Source organism: Mesoplodon densirostris, chromosome 1 (assembly GCF_025265405.1).
Source record: "Mesoplodon densirostris isolate mMesDen1 chromosome 1, mMesDen1 primary haplotype, whole genome shotgun sequence".
NCBI lineage: Eukaryota > Metazoa > Chordata > Mammalia > Artiodactyla > Ziphiidae > Mesoplodon > Mesoplodon densirostris.
This window is the reverse complement of record NC_082661.1, coordinates 25,866,644-25,880,042: the sequence shown is the minus strand read 5'-3', so window position 1 is coordinate 25,880,042 and position 13,399 is coordinate 25,866,644. Positions and strand designations below refer to the sequence as shown.

At 38.6% G+C, this 13,399-nt stretch overlaps 1 protein-coding gene across 1 annotated transcript in view; it reads left to right on the top strand.

Moving 5' to 3' along the window:
- Nucleotides 1-13,399, top strand: part of CFAP58 (cilia and flagella associated protein 58) — a 111,991-nt gene that overhangs the window by 9,724 nt on the left and 88,868 nt on the right. Inside the window, exons 4-8 of the mRNA XM_060095619.1 lie at nucleotides 1,188-1,344; nucleotides 2,225-2,419; nucleotides 4,464-4,601; nucleotides 6,566-6,725; nucleotides 10,236-10,318. Of these exons, the coding sequence (XP_059951602.1) occupies nucleotides 1,188-1,344; nucleotides 2,225-2,419; nucleotides 4,464-4,601; nucleotides 6,566-6,725; nucleotides 10,236-10,318 (733 nt within the window). The remainder of the gene's footprint in view (nucleotides 1-1,187; nucleotides 1,345-2,224; nucleotides 2,420-4,463; nucleotides 4,602-6,565; nucleotides 6,726-10,235; nucleotides 10,319-13,399) is intronic.

Sequence of the window (13,399 nt, the reverse complement as noted above, 5' to 3'; positions counted from 1 at the left end):
CCAACATCTCCCTCAAGTATGGCACTGATCACATGGTACTGAAATTATTTGAGCTTCTCTGCCCATTAAGCTGTAAACTCCTTGAGGGGAGACATCTATCTTTACCTTCCCTCTAGGAATCTAGCACTCTGTAGGACATGCAAAACCTTGCATTAATTAATGAACCAGGAATGAGCATACACTTCCTTAGGCATCCTTAACTAAATCTACCTGCTGTCTAGGCTTCTTATACTTTCTAGATACGTTTATTGAATGTTGAATAGGTAAAATAAACAGAAGATGTGGTGTTCATAATAATGGACTCTATTTTCTTATTAAAGAAGTCATGCACGATCAGAGCAACTATTGAAGAGCAACTGTTGAAGAGGAACGTGAGGGAACTGATTTGGTTAGGAGGAGTTATAATGAAAATCAGAACATGATGAGGAGGAGAACTGATGAAATAATCCAACTCAGAATTTTATCTTCAGCAGTGCGCTTAGGTGTAGCTGTCTGTCTTTACAGTGACCTTAGAATTTAAGGTCTTGTTTATGGAGAAGAGTTTGCGGTTTTGAAGGTTCTTAATTAAACAATTATATCAAAATTGTTGGTCAATAGATATTATCGAATTACTGTGTTTCCAACAGCCATTTGATGTCTGTCAGCTGCAAGTGTCTCAAGTGCAAGTTCTCTGCTTTCTCAGCTCTAAAGTAGCTGCCTTGTTCTAGATGAATTCTGCTGCACAGGCCTTATCAGACATAGTTTTTCTACTTTCAGAATGAATACTACAGGGGTGTGGAAAGCAAGGAGTAGAAATCAGCCCCCCCAACTCTTCCACCCTAAATTTCACTCCTCAGAGATAACCAGTTATCAATTTGATGCCTATTTTTCTAGACTTCTATAAAAATGCCTATAGTACACACACACACACACACACACACACACACACACACACACACACAGACTATAATTGCTTAAAAATAAGAAAAGGGGTCATATTATGCATCTTATTATTGGAACATCCTCTTTTTCAGTTAAAAACTCAGAAACAGCTCCCACGTCAGGGCATAAGGATCTTTCTCTTTCACACCTGAATAGTGTTGATCCTTGACCATAAGTCTTTCCCATGAAAACGAGTTCAGAGGATGATAAGAAGGCTCCCTGAGCAGATGGCCATTTAGTCTGACTCCCGTGTTCTTCTTTTTTAGTATCCAAGGTTTGTTGAAGCTCAAAGAAGAAGTGACAAAGGAGCGAGACCAACTCTTGTCAGAAGTGGTGAAATTACGAGAGGCCTTAGCTCAGACCACTGAACAGCAACATGAAATGGAGCGGTCCAGGGAAGAGGCGGAGCAGACCATCAGTCAGGTCTGCTGGGACACGGAGAGCACGACAAGGACCATTACCTTCCAGAAGGAGGTTTTGTCCTTCTCCAGGCTCCCTTCCTGTCTTGTTCCTTTCTCAGATTTACAACCCTCCCTCTCTCCCACCCCCCCTTGCCCCCCAGCCAGGTCACCAAATGAAGCATCCATGGTTTTGCTTGTTTCTCTGGTCTGTTTTTGCAAGAGCAGTTTTACTTGAGTCATTCTCTGTCTGAGAAGTTACCAAGATAGGGCACTGCTTACATTTCTGGCCCAAGAAGGTGTCCCCTGTGACAGCCAGGGCGCCCTGCATCTGGGGATGGTGAAAGCAGTTCCCCTGCCTTTCTCCTGTGTAAGGAAGCCATCTAGCTGAATCCTTCTGAATAGTTTTCTATAAAACCAGAAGTCGAATAGATGATACACAAGCACAGGCTTGAGGAGAAAAACAGGAGACTCCTTTGATCATGAGATAGGAGAAGGATATTTAGCAATATCCAGGACTCATGGAAAATACACTTTCATATTTAGGGTAGCTGGCTACATTTTATTTAGTTTCTGTTGATGGAGAGTTAGATGAATTCTTTCCATGTTTGACTTCCCTAGAATTCTGGGCTTCCAGTATTTAACTGGATTTTATACATTTCTTTGTGGATTTGTTCCCACCATCAGGGTGGCTGTTTGGTGCCAAGGCTCTGAAAAACAATACAGAAGATTCTTGAAAAGTTTGAACATTGCAGTTCAAAGATGACTCTCCTACAGGAGAAATACTACTTCAGAGTCATTGCGCTGAAAATATCTGAGAGAGGGAGAAGCTCGGCTGGTTGAGACCCGTCCTAAGGGGCTCATCTCCCGCACCCCAACCCCCATCGTCCTTTCTATGCCTGTAGTTCCAACAAGAAATCCAGCAATGTCAGAACGAAGCTCTGCGGGAGACTCGGAAGAAGGAAAAACTAGAGAAAGAGCTCAAGCAGATTCAGACGGACATGGACACCAGGCAGACAGAAATCAAGGCCCTGCAGCAGTACATGCAGAAGAGCAAGGAGGAGCTTCAGAAGCTGGAGCAGCAGCTGAGGGAGCAGAAGGTGGGCTGGGCAGGGTTGCACCACGGGGCCTGGCCAGACAAGAACGGGGATTTTTGAATTTTCTTTGGAAAGCAGCAAACTCCCTTCACTGCAGATGTTGGTAACACAGCACGTAGCACTGTACTGTGTTTGGTCTTTGAATGGCTCTTATAGGTAGATATGCTGTATCCTCCCATCCCCCTCCTGCCATGCTCTAACAGGTTAATCTCTTTTTATCCTTTTATTGATGTGTAACATACACATAGAAAAGTGTATAAGTCACAAGTATACAGCTTGATGCATTTTCTCCCCTTGAACACGTCTTGGTTACCTGTGCCCAGCCTGAGAAATAGCACCCTGGGAGGCTCCTCGTGCCCCTTCCCAGTCACTCTCTCCCCCAAAGGTCAGCACTCTTCTGAATTCTAAGCAGAGGTTAGTTTTGCCTGCTTTTGTACTTTACAGAAATTAAATTATACAGGATGTACTCTTTTGTGTCTAATATCTTTCTCCTAACGTCCTGTTTTTGAGATTCACTTATGTTGTTGCCACATAGTTATAGAACCACACTATCCAATATGGTAGCCACTAGCCACATACAGCTATTTACATTTAAATTATTTGAAATTAAATAAAATTTAAAATTCAGTCCCTCAGCTGCACCAGCACCATTTCAAGTGTTCCATAGCCACATGGGGCTAGTAGATACCATATTGGACAGTGCACATAGAGAACATTTAGTTCATTGCAGGAAGTTCTATTGGACAGAGCTCAGAAGACCATTCACTCTCATTGCTCTAAGCATTCCAGCCTGTGAATATAGCATGATTTATATTTAACAGGTTTAATTTTAAGTTTCAAGTTTGGGAAACCACACACTGTCTTTATGCGTTTTAAATATGGTAATTTTTAAAAACATTTCCTCTGTAATAACAGTTTAAGGTAACACAAATGCTAGTCTGTCTTTTCTAATTTCTTAAAGAAGACCATTTCATCTAATTGAAAAAAGTCATTTCTTGAAAATATGTTCTCTTAGGAAGTTTCCAAAGTATTTTTAAGCCATACATCATTTTTCTACTTAAAAAATTAGATAGTAGAACACATTTGTCAGTTGCTTTATTAATTTTATATAAAGCCAGCAATCAAATAGATAATATGCAGTGTGCAACATCCATGAAAAAAACATGTGGCTTTCTTTGAGCATGAAATTTGAGAGGTTTTTGGTTATCACGTTAAAACTATAGTACTTTGTTTAGCAACATCCGGGACCCATGGAAAATTTTATTTAGTTCCTATTGATGGGAAGTTGGATAGATTCTTTCTGTGTTCAACTTTTGCTTGAGTGGAAGTTATATATTGGAGTAAGTGTCTTCTAAGCCATCTTCTCTCTCTTTTTTTGATATCCCTCCATCTCCCTAATATTTTCCCAATAGAAATGACTTCCCAAAAAATAATCCTCTGTTTTTATAAAACCTTGTCTTCTCTGAATAGTCAAGGTAGGGAAGGGGAAAATCCAACTGACACTGAAGTCAAGGAGGTAGAAATCATTCCACTACTACTCCATGGTTTTGACTTAAGTTGGATGAAGGGGAATTGTTTTGTGTTGGTGTTAGTGAATGGTTCTGTTCCCGAAAATGTTGTAGGCATGCTAATGCAGGATTTGCTTCTGAAGATATAGCTTCTGAGCCCCACAGCTGATAAAGCTCCTTTGAATCTCTAGCTCATTTGCAGTGATTATAGCAATTGTTGTGTATGCTAAGCCTGCCAAATGGCAAACAGGCATTAAAATATTTATCCACCACCTGTGAACAAGTCTTCCCAAGGTGCCCAGAAAAAAAAATTATGCTCTCTGTGTTATTCATTAGAAGGCATCATTTCCCTCAGCCGTTTAACATTCATCATATTTGAATGCCTTCATGCTTTCACTGGGGAGAAAGAACAATTCCTGCGAAGACAAAAAGTGTGGTTGCCGTGCTTGTCCCAGGAGGTCTGCATGGCCTCCTGCGTGGATGTGCAGCTACTGTAATCAGATTCAAAAGCGTTAACCAGCTCGTTCTACATCTTTCAGATACTGAATGAGAGAGCTGCAAAGGAGCTGGAGCAGTTTCAGATGAGAAATGCTAAACTTCAGCAAGAAAACAAACAACATAGTTTGATTTGTGAGCAGCTATCCCAGGAAAACCAGCAGAAGGCGTTGGAGCTCAAAGTAAACACCAAGTGACATATCTGTTCCCTAGCATGCCCTCCTTCATTCCCTATTAATATAAGTTGGCTGATGCTGTTATAGCCTTTGGTTGGATAACCTGGATTAGCCTTGGTCCTTCAGAGGCAGGTGTAAACCTATAGTGATTGCTTTATGCCCGGAAGCAGTTTGATAACTTCCATTCTTATAACATTGCTAAGCTGATTATTAATCATATGACTATGCAAATACTTTCCAAAGTGAGCTCAGATGTTCACCTCTGTAATTTAGCCTTGCAAGTAACCAGTTGCCCAGAGCTAGAAACCATTTACACATGTGAGTGGCAAAGAAGTGAGATTGTATTTCACTATTTGTATGGAGTGAGAGGGGTGGGGGACGGACTGGTACTATTTGATATCTACTTTTAGGACTGCAGAATCATGATTTTCACTTCTGTCCAATGTAAATTTCAAGATAGGTCTCTTATTCTCCCTGACCTGATTGAAGAGTGCTTGCAAATTAAGTTTGGATAACCGTTTTATACTTGGATACATATTGTCTGCCTACATGCTTAGCAGAGCGGATTTATGTTTATCACCAATTCTGAAAAATCCATAAACCCTACTCTAGTTATGTTAGAATACCGGGCATAAAATGAGTGACTAATCAGGAAAATACATTGATTCGAGTAGTAAATCTTAACAGTTTTTGCATCACAGCACCTTTTGAGAATCTGATGAAAGCATGTGTGTGCGTGCACACACACGCACACACACTTATTTGCACATCTTGTGTCTTGTTTTGCATGCAGTCTTAGAGGTCTACAGGATTTTTCTGAAGTCTAACCATGAGGTCTGGATTAATAACTACTGAATTAGAACATCTTATTGTTTTAATTGAAAGGGGCCTTAGATGAACTAATTTGGACCTGGTAGGATCTGAGGCTGAGGAACATTTAAGTAGTCCAGAAATGTTTGGCTCAAAACCATTCTTTATGAGAATGCTCCAAGTTAAAGCAGAAATGAAACGACTACTAAAGGCAAAATAATGTATTAGCCCCTAAGGTGAAATTAAAGGAAAAATACTTATGCCAATAATTCTCTCCTTTGATGACATGCATATGGGGCACCTTGAAAGATGGAATATTTTTGTTATCATATCCTAAACCTATGGGATTCTGCTTCTAGCAGTGATCTGAGGATAACGTGCCCAGCTAAGTGCAGCCTCTTCATTGTCAAGAACTGGGAATAATTGCTACTCTTTATTTGCAGAAGAATCACTATTGCTTTCCCAGTCATTTCTAAGAATGGCACATCTTTTAAAAAATGAATTTTAAAAAAATTCATAAAACTCGAAATCCATAGACAAAAAACTGGTGCTTTACTTTGCTGGAATTGCTGTTTTGATACCTTTTGACATCGTGTAGACTTGCTTATTAATGCTACCCTGTCCACCTGTCCATATATAGTGATTGACTAACATACTCTGAGGAAGGAGGGCCCCTTTTCTAACGTATGTAATTGCACTACAGTGGCTGGCCCCTTTTCTAATGTATGTAATTGCACTACAGTGGACATGTGGATCCAAAAGACTCAATATTTTATAGCACGTTAATAACCTCCAAGAGAGATCATTTTGTGAGTCTATGAAAGTTGCTAATCACTACAGCATTTGTACACAAATTTCACACATTTATGGTACAACTCAGCGTTCTTATCTTGCTTGATTCAACAATTCCATGGTATCTTGAAGTATCAGGTTTAATCAGTCTTTTCATTGTTTTTAGCTCATATAGCCATATATTTTATTATAGACTTTTTCAATTTCTCTCAAAAACCAAACAGTGTGTGTTTTGATTTAATCCCACAGAACAACTTTACACTGACATAGGAATAATGTCCTTTTATTGGTTGTGAGTTTACCATCATCCAGTCACCGGCTCTTTATTGACTGAGTGTCCCTGCTTAATCCTCTCTCACTAATCATAGGCCAAAGAGGAAGAAGTCCATCAGATGTGCCTTGACATTAGGAAGCTCAACAAAATCAGAGAACAAATCCATAAGAAATTGTACCAGATTGAAGGTCAAAAGGGAGAAGTGGAACAGCACAAGGAAACCCTGAAAAATCAGATCTTGGGATTAGAGAGAGGTAAACCAAGAATCATTTTGTGCTTTGTTTTATTAGTTTATGAGCGTTTCATTGGTAACTAATGTCATTTGGCAACTCCGTGCATGCAAACACAAACCATGCCAAATTAATTCAGTAAAACAACATTCAAGCTGGTAAGTGGATAATATGGAGGAGACATCGTTTTGAATACCTTGAACTTTCTTACCTTAAAAAACTCTTCAACAGGTTATACTGAGCCCAAAGTATTTTTCAGTATTTGTCAATGGAGTAAATAGCATCTATAATCTTAGGTCTGTGTTCTACATGTCTTTTCCTTCAGTCTTCTTTTTTCACCGAAGATGTGGGATAAATTCAAATGGATATTCCACATGAGCAGTATTTGAGACAATAGTAGACCCAGAATCAGTGAGGCAAAAGTTAATGGCTTCTAACTCCTTTCCTCTGTTAGTACTTTACCATATGGCAAACGCTTGTTTTAGCCAACTATCACATTGCCCTGTGGAGGGAAAATTTAAGTGCCACAGGAGGACGTGTAGTACAGCGACATCATTAAGGATACAAACTCTCAAGTCAGATCTACCTGGGTTCAGATCCCACCTCTATCACATTTAGCTGTTGGGGATGAAATGGCTAATATATAGAAAGCTCTTGGGACAGTGCCTAACACACAGTAAGTGCTTACTAAATGTCATCTATTGGGACTTTCCTGGTGGTCCAGTGGTTAAGACTCTGTGCGTCCACTGCAGGGGGTCTGGGTTTGATCCCTGGTCGGGGATGCACGCCGTGCAGTGTGGCCAAAAAAAAAAAAAAGTCATCTATTGTTATCCAGATATATTACCACTTATAAAAGTAATAAGAGAATACTATCTCATTCTGAAAAAGAATATAATTAAAAATAGGATATGCTAGTTAAATATGGTGTGGTAGAAACAGCTCAGAGACTTGGAGACAGAGGATCAGGGTTTGAATTCTGACTGCACCAGAAAATGTGGGATAGGAACACCTCATTGACCTCAGCTGTAAATTACTGACTGAGATAACATACATGGAAGCATAAAAATGTACAGTGCCTCCCTAAAAGTTAAGTAAAATCTAAATCTCTAGATAAGATTATTAGAAATATTTGTCATATCTTTCAGAAGTGCAGATATTTTCCCTCCTAAGACATCAGAAATAATCTTTTACTGAGGCACAGTTGCAGCTGATATTGATAATTTCTCCATTTATTTATTCATTCAATAAATTGAGTACACACTATGTGCAGGCATTATGCTAGGCATTGGGTGTGTGGAGGTTCCTGCCCTCAGGATGCTTACAGTCTAGCATGAGTTTACAATCTAATGTCTTCAATGACAGATATGAAAAAAAAATAGAACTAGTAGAGCATGTTTTGTAACTGGCTTAGTGAATTTCAGAAAACACTCCATATTAAAATTTCTGTATTTTTGCTGGTGATAGTTCTAAGCTTTGAAAAAAAACTTTATCCATTAAGTATTGAACACAATCCTTCATCCTTAAATCATGTTTACAGAAGTCATCGTGCTTTCTCTTCTGGTTATTTTATAGATATCGTTAACATCATAATTTCTTCTTAGGGAGCACTTCCTTTTGATGTGCCCTATCAAAGAGTGGCATTGGACATAATGGTTAGGAGCATGATTTCCTACCACAAAATCCAAGAAATGAACTGAAAAATTGCCAGAACTAACAAGAGTTCTACAGGGTGGCAAGTTATAAAATAAATATATAGATATCAATAGCTTTCTTTCCTACAAGGAACCAGTTACAATATATGATGGAAAACCCCCCTTTCACAATAGCAACTAAAGTAATAAAATATCTATGAATAAATTTACCAAGATATCTGTAAGACCTATATATATAAAACACTACAGAATTCTTTAGAGGGGTATAAAAGAAGACTTGAAAAATGGACAGATACACCAAGTTTCTGGATGAGAAAACTCGATATGATAAAGATATAAATCTGTCCAAATTAATCTACACATTTAATATTTCCAAAAAAAATTTCAGTGAGTTATGTTGCTTGGGACTTGAAAACTGATTCTAAGTTTCCTCCAGAAGGATAAACTTGTGACAATAGCTATAAAATTCTGGAAAAGAAGAGTGAGAAGGGAGCATTTGCCTTACCAGGTGTTTAAATGTATTATAACACTTCAGTAATCAAATAGTTTAGTGAAAATGCCTGAATAAACAGATCAATGGAGATCAGAAAGGCCACAAAAAGACCCACGATTATCCTCTAAGATAAAGGTGTCATTTCATACTGGTGTGCTGTATGGATTATTAAGAAAATGGTAGTATGACAATAAACTACTTTTTGGGAAAAAAGTTAAGGTCGAATGTAGGAACAATAAAGCCATGATGCAGAGATTTAATGAAATTAAAGGTAATTTTGTTTTTAGCAGCAAAAGACTCTATATATGAAGGCAAATTGACTAAAATATTGCCAAAGAGTTAGTATCCTTATTATATATAAGGAGTTCTTACAAATTCACAAAAAGGTAAACAATTCATGAGAAAAATGAGCAAAGGACCAGTGTGGGCAATTTGAAAAACAGAAAAACAAATAAATGATCATTAAACAGGAAAAGTAGTCGACTTCACTACTAATCAAAGAAATGTAAATTAAATATGGGCATACTGGTTTAGAAAAATCTATCAGGTTGTCAAAGATCAAAGAGAATGATAATAACAGTGGTGTTTTGGGTGTGGATTTAAACTGCTATTAATTTTTGGAGAGAATTCGGCAGTAGAGGAGAAATGTCTTTAAAAAGAAAATCACTTTTGATCCAGGACTTCCTCTCCTATAGGAAAAAATGAGCAGGAACTTTGATAGGATTATTGCTTATAATTGCAAAAACATTTAAAAAGAAGAAGCAACTTGAATGTTAAGGTGGGGATTGGCTAAATAAATTATATATTTTTATAGAGTGAAATATGAAGTCATTAGAAATTCTGATGTAGATACACATTTATAATATAGAGAGGTATTTATTTTATGTTTGTTAATTATAAAACAAGTTACAAAATTGTATGTGTGGTATGATTCCCTCTTGGTGTATGTGGTGTATAAATATTCATATTTATATACACATGTATATTTGCATAGGAAAAAGTCAGAAAAGAGACACATCAAAATCCTAAGTAGATTCTGATTTAGAAAATTTCCCTTCTGTTTATTTTTATTTCCAATTTCTTCCTGTATTTCTAATTACTTGTATAATAAAAAAGATTTAAAAAGAGCAAAGACTTTTTGAAGTCAGAGAGACCAATCTCAGCCCTGTCACCCCTTGGCTGTGGACCCTTGGCATATAGGCCTTTAAGCCTCAGGGACAGGAAGACCTACCTCACTGAGTTAAAATGAAGATCACGTAACACTCAACGAAAAGTAGTTTTATAGCTACAGATAAATATATAAAGCAGTTTTTATGTCACTTTGGCTTTGGCAGATTCTTTCTTAAGTTTTCTTTATATTTATTATTGTTTTTCTTCCTGGTGATTTAGAGGTGGAGGCTTCAAAGAAACAAGCAGAACTTAATAAGAAAGCAATGGATGAGCTTCTGAGAGAAAGGGACCTATTGAATAAGGTGAGTTTGTTACAGTAACACTGGTAAATAAATGTCTTTCTTTAGTGCTATAATATCTGCCTATAACTGGTTGCAGGGGAGAGAAAACTCTGAGGCAAACAAAAGTAGATTAGAATTAATAATAGTGCTCAATTTTCCTCTAAGCAGCTATCCACGTTCCACCATTCACTGGCTGTGAATTGAAACCACATTATCACCTGTGAGCACAAGGGACTTTGGAGAATTATCATATAAACCAGCAGGGGATTTCAGGGTGTCTTGTGGTTTCTGTTTTTATTGCTGGTGTGTTATTTGGCATCTTAGCAGTTGATCAAAATTTCTGATTTTAATAAATTTATTGATTGATTGATTTTTGGCTGCATTGGGTCTTCATTGCTGCACGTGGGCTTTCTCTAATTGCGGCGAGCGGGGGACTGCTCTTGGTTGCAGTGCGCGGGCTTCTCATTGCGGTGGCTTCTCTTGTTGTGGAGCACGGACTCTAGGCACGTGGGCTTCAGTAGTTGTGGCACGTAGGCTCAGTAGTTGTGGCTCGTGGGCTCTAGAGTGCAGGCTCAGTAGTTGTGGCGCATGGGCTTAGTTGCTCCGTGGCATGTGGGATTTTCCTGGACCAGGGCTCGAACTCGTGTCCCCTGCATTGGCAGGTGGATTCTTAACCACTGCGCCACCAGGGAAGTCCAAAATTTCTGATTTTAATATCTATAATCTGCAACTTGTGCTAATCCAGAAAATACAAGTGAGTGGTAATAAAATTTAACTTTTAGGTGTTTGAAGGATGGCTGGTTAGCCATATAAAGAGTCTCTAACCTTTCCACCATCTTTTCAGGAGTGTTGTAGGTTTTGATTTCTGTCTTTGGCCCTTATTTCTCCTAGTCTTTGAGCTCAATATGGTCCAAAGCTGAGAGAGGGGTTGGGGGAGCTTGAGGCCTGGAAATCCACCATTCAAGGCAGACCACCCCACCTTTCCCCTCCTTGCCCCTTCCAGAGGATTCCTTTGATTGACAGTCACTCTTAGGAGATTAACTACTTTCAAGGATTTAGGGTAAACATTCCTGCTCAAGGATTTCCTCCAGGGAGGAAAAAAACGATGGGCCAGGTGTAGAGTGGGAAGGCTGCTTCTGGAGCAGACAGCCTGATGGCTTTTGGCCAAGATAGCTTCATCTCATCAAAGTAGATACAGCCTATATTTGTTCATTACGAATTTTTATTATTTCTTTAAGTTTCCCAGAATTGAATAAATGTTAACAAAGTATTGAATAGATTACCCTGTAGCTTAAAGTAGACTATTTAGGGAATCTCAGGAAATAGTATAAAATTAGATATCTTTACATGCTGAGCACTCCTTAAGAAAGTCATCAGTTTTTTTTGCATAATCCTAGTAACTTTCTTTATTCTATAAATTTATATATGTAAATAATGTTGGATTTAGATTTTTAAATTTATTTGTAACACATACAATATTTAATCCATTTATATTTTATATATTCTGATAAACAACCTATAGGTTTTCTGCCACAATAGGATACCTAACACATTAATTTTATACTTATTTTGTTTGATCTGACTACGTCAACTCCTTCTTTAGGGTAGGGTACTTTTTTAACTTTATTTTTTCCCGGGCCATTGCATCCTTAATGCCTGGCACAGCACCTGCCCCTCTGCAGGTATGCAGTCAACCTTTACTGATAATACATTCTTTGCCCACTGACTTGAAATGCCACCTTCACTGAGTGAGTGAGTGACATAGTTTTGACAGGCGGCAATGTTAATATATTTGGTTCTTTCAGTGTCATGTTGAAGTGGCTTTATCTTTCATAGAGCAAATGTTTAATTCAATACTTGAAGGTAAAGTTGACCTTTTCCATTTTCTACGTTGTCATCCGACCAAGGTTTAATGTTCATTTTTTTTAACCTGTTTATGCCAGTGGTTTTCAGACCTGGCTGAAGGTCTGTATTGGTTAGAGATTTGTGAAGGAATTATGAGGCACCTCATGGAACCCAAGGATACAGCTGGGCCTCAGGAACAGATAGGAACCTGGCCTAACACCCTTGGGATGCACAGAAAACTCTCTACCTCCACCACTAGACTTCCAGCTGAGATTTTGCTTCATTTCTGTCTTTTAGTGAAGATCGTCTCTCTCTGTTTCCCTGTCCATATGGCAGAAAAAGGCTATCACCAGCAGCTCCCAAGTTTACATCTTCTACTGAGTTACAAAAATCTGGAGGCCCTATTTCAAAAGTCACTGGGTCCATTCAGCTGTGGCTAGAGAAGCAGACAAGCTCTGCTCCGTCATGAGCATGGCTGCCAGAGTTGCACTCTATTAACTCTGTGTTCCAGAGGAACAACCTGGCTCCTTGGGCAGCCAACCCAAGGCATTTCCATTATAGCATGAGAAACCACCAGAGCAGCTTTTTAAAAAAAATTTAGGTGCATAACAGCTCCACTGAATCAGAATCTCTGGAGTTGGGACATCTGTATTTTTTTAAAAAATGGGTTAATTCTTTTTTACTGTTGTAAAATACATACAAAACAAAATTTGCCATTAGTGACATTTAGTACATTCACAATGTTTTGTAAACATCATGAGTCTAGTTCCACAACATTTCCATCACCCCAAAAGGAAACCCTGTACCTGTGAGGTGGTCACTCCCACTTTCCCCTCCTCCCACCCTTGGAAATTATGAATCTGCTTTCTGTTTCTGTGGATTTGACCATTCTGGATATTTATATAACAGGAATCATACAGTATGTGACTTTTTATGTCTGGCATCTTTCACTCAGAATAATGTTTTCAAGCTTCAACCATGTTGTATCGTATACTTCATTCCTTTTTTTAAAAAAATTTTTATTTATTTATTTTTGGCTGCATTGGGTCTTTGTTGCTGTGCACAGGCTTTCTTTAGTTGCAGCGAGCAGGGGCTACTCTTCGTTGCAGTGCGTGGGCTTCTCATCGTGGTGGCTTCTCTTGTTGCAGAGCATGGGCTATAGGCGTGCGGGCTTCAGTAGTCATAGCACGCGGGATTCAGTAGTTGTGGCTCACGGGCTTAGTTGCTCCACGGCATGTGGGATCTTCCCAGACCAGG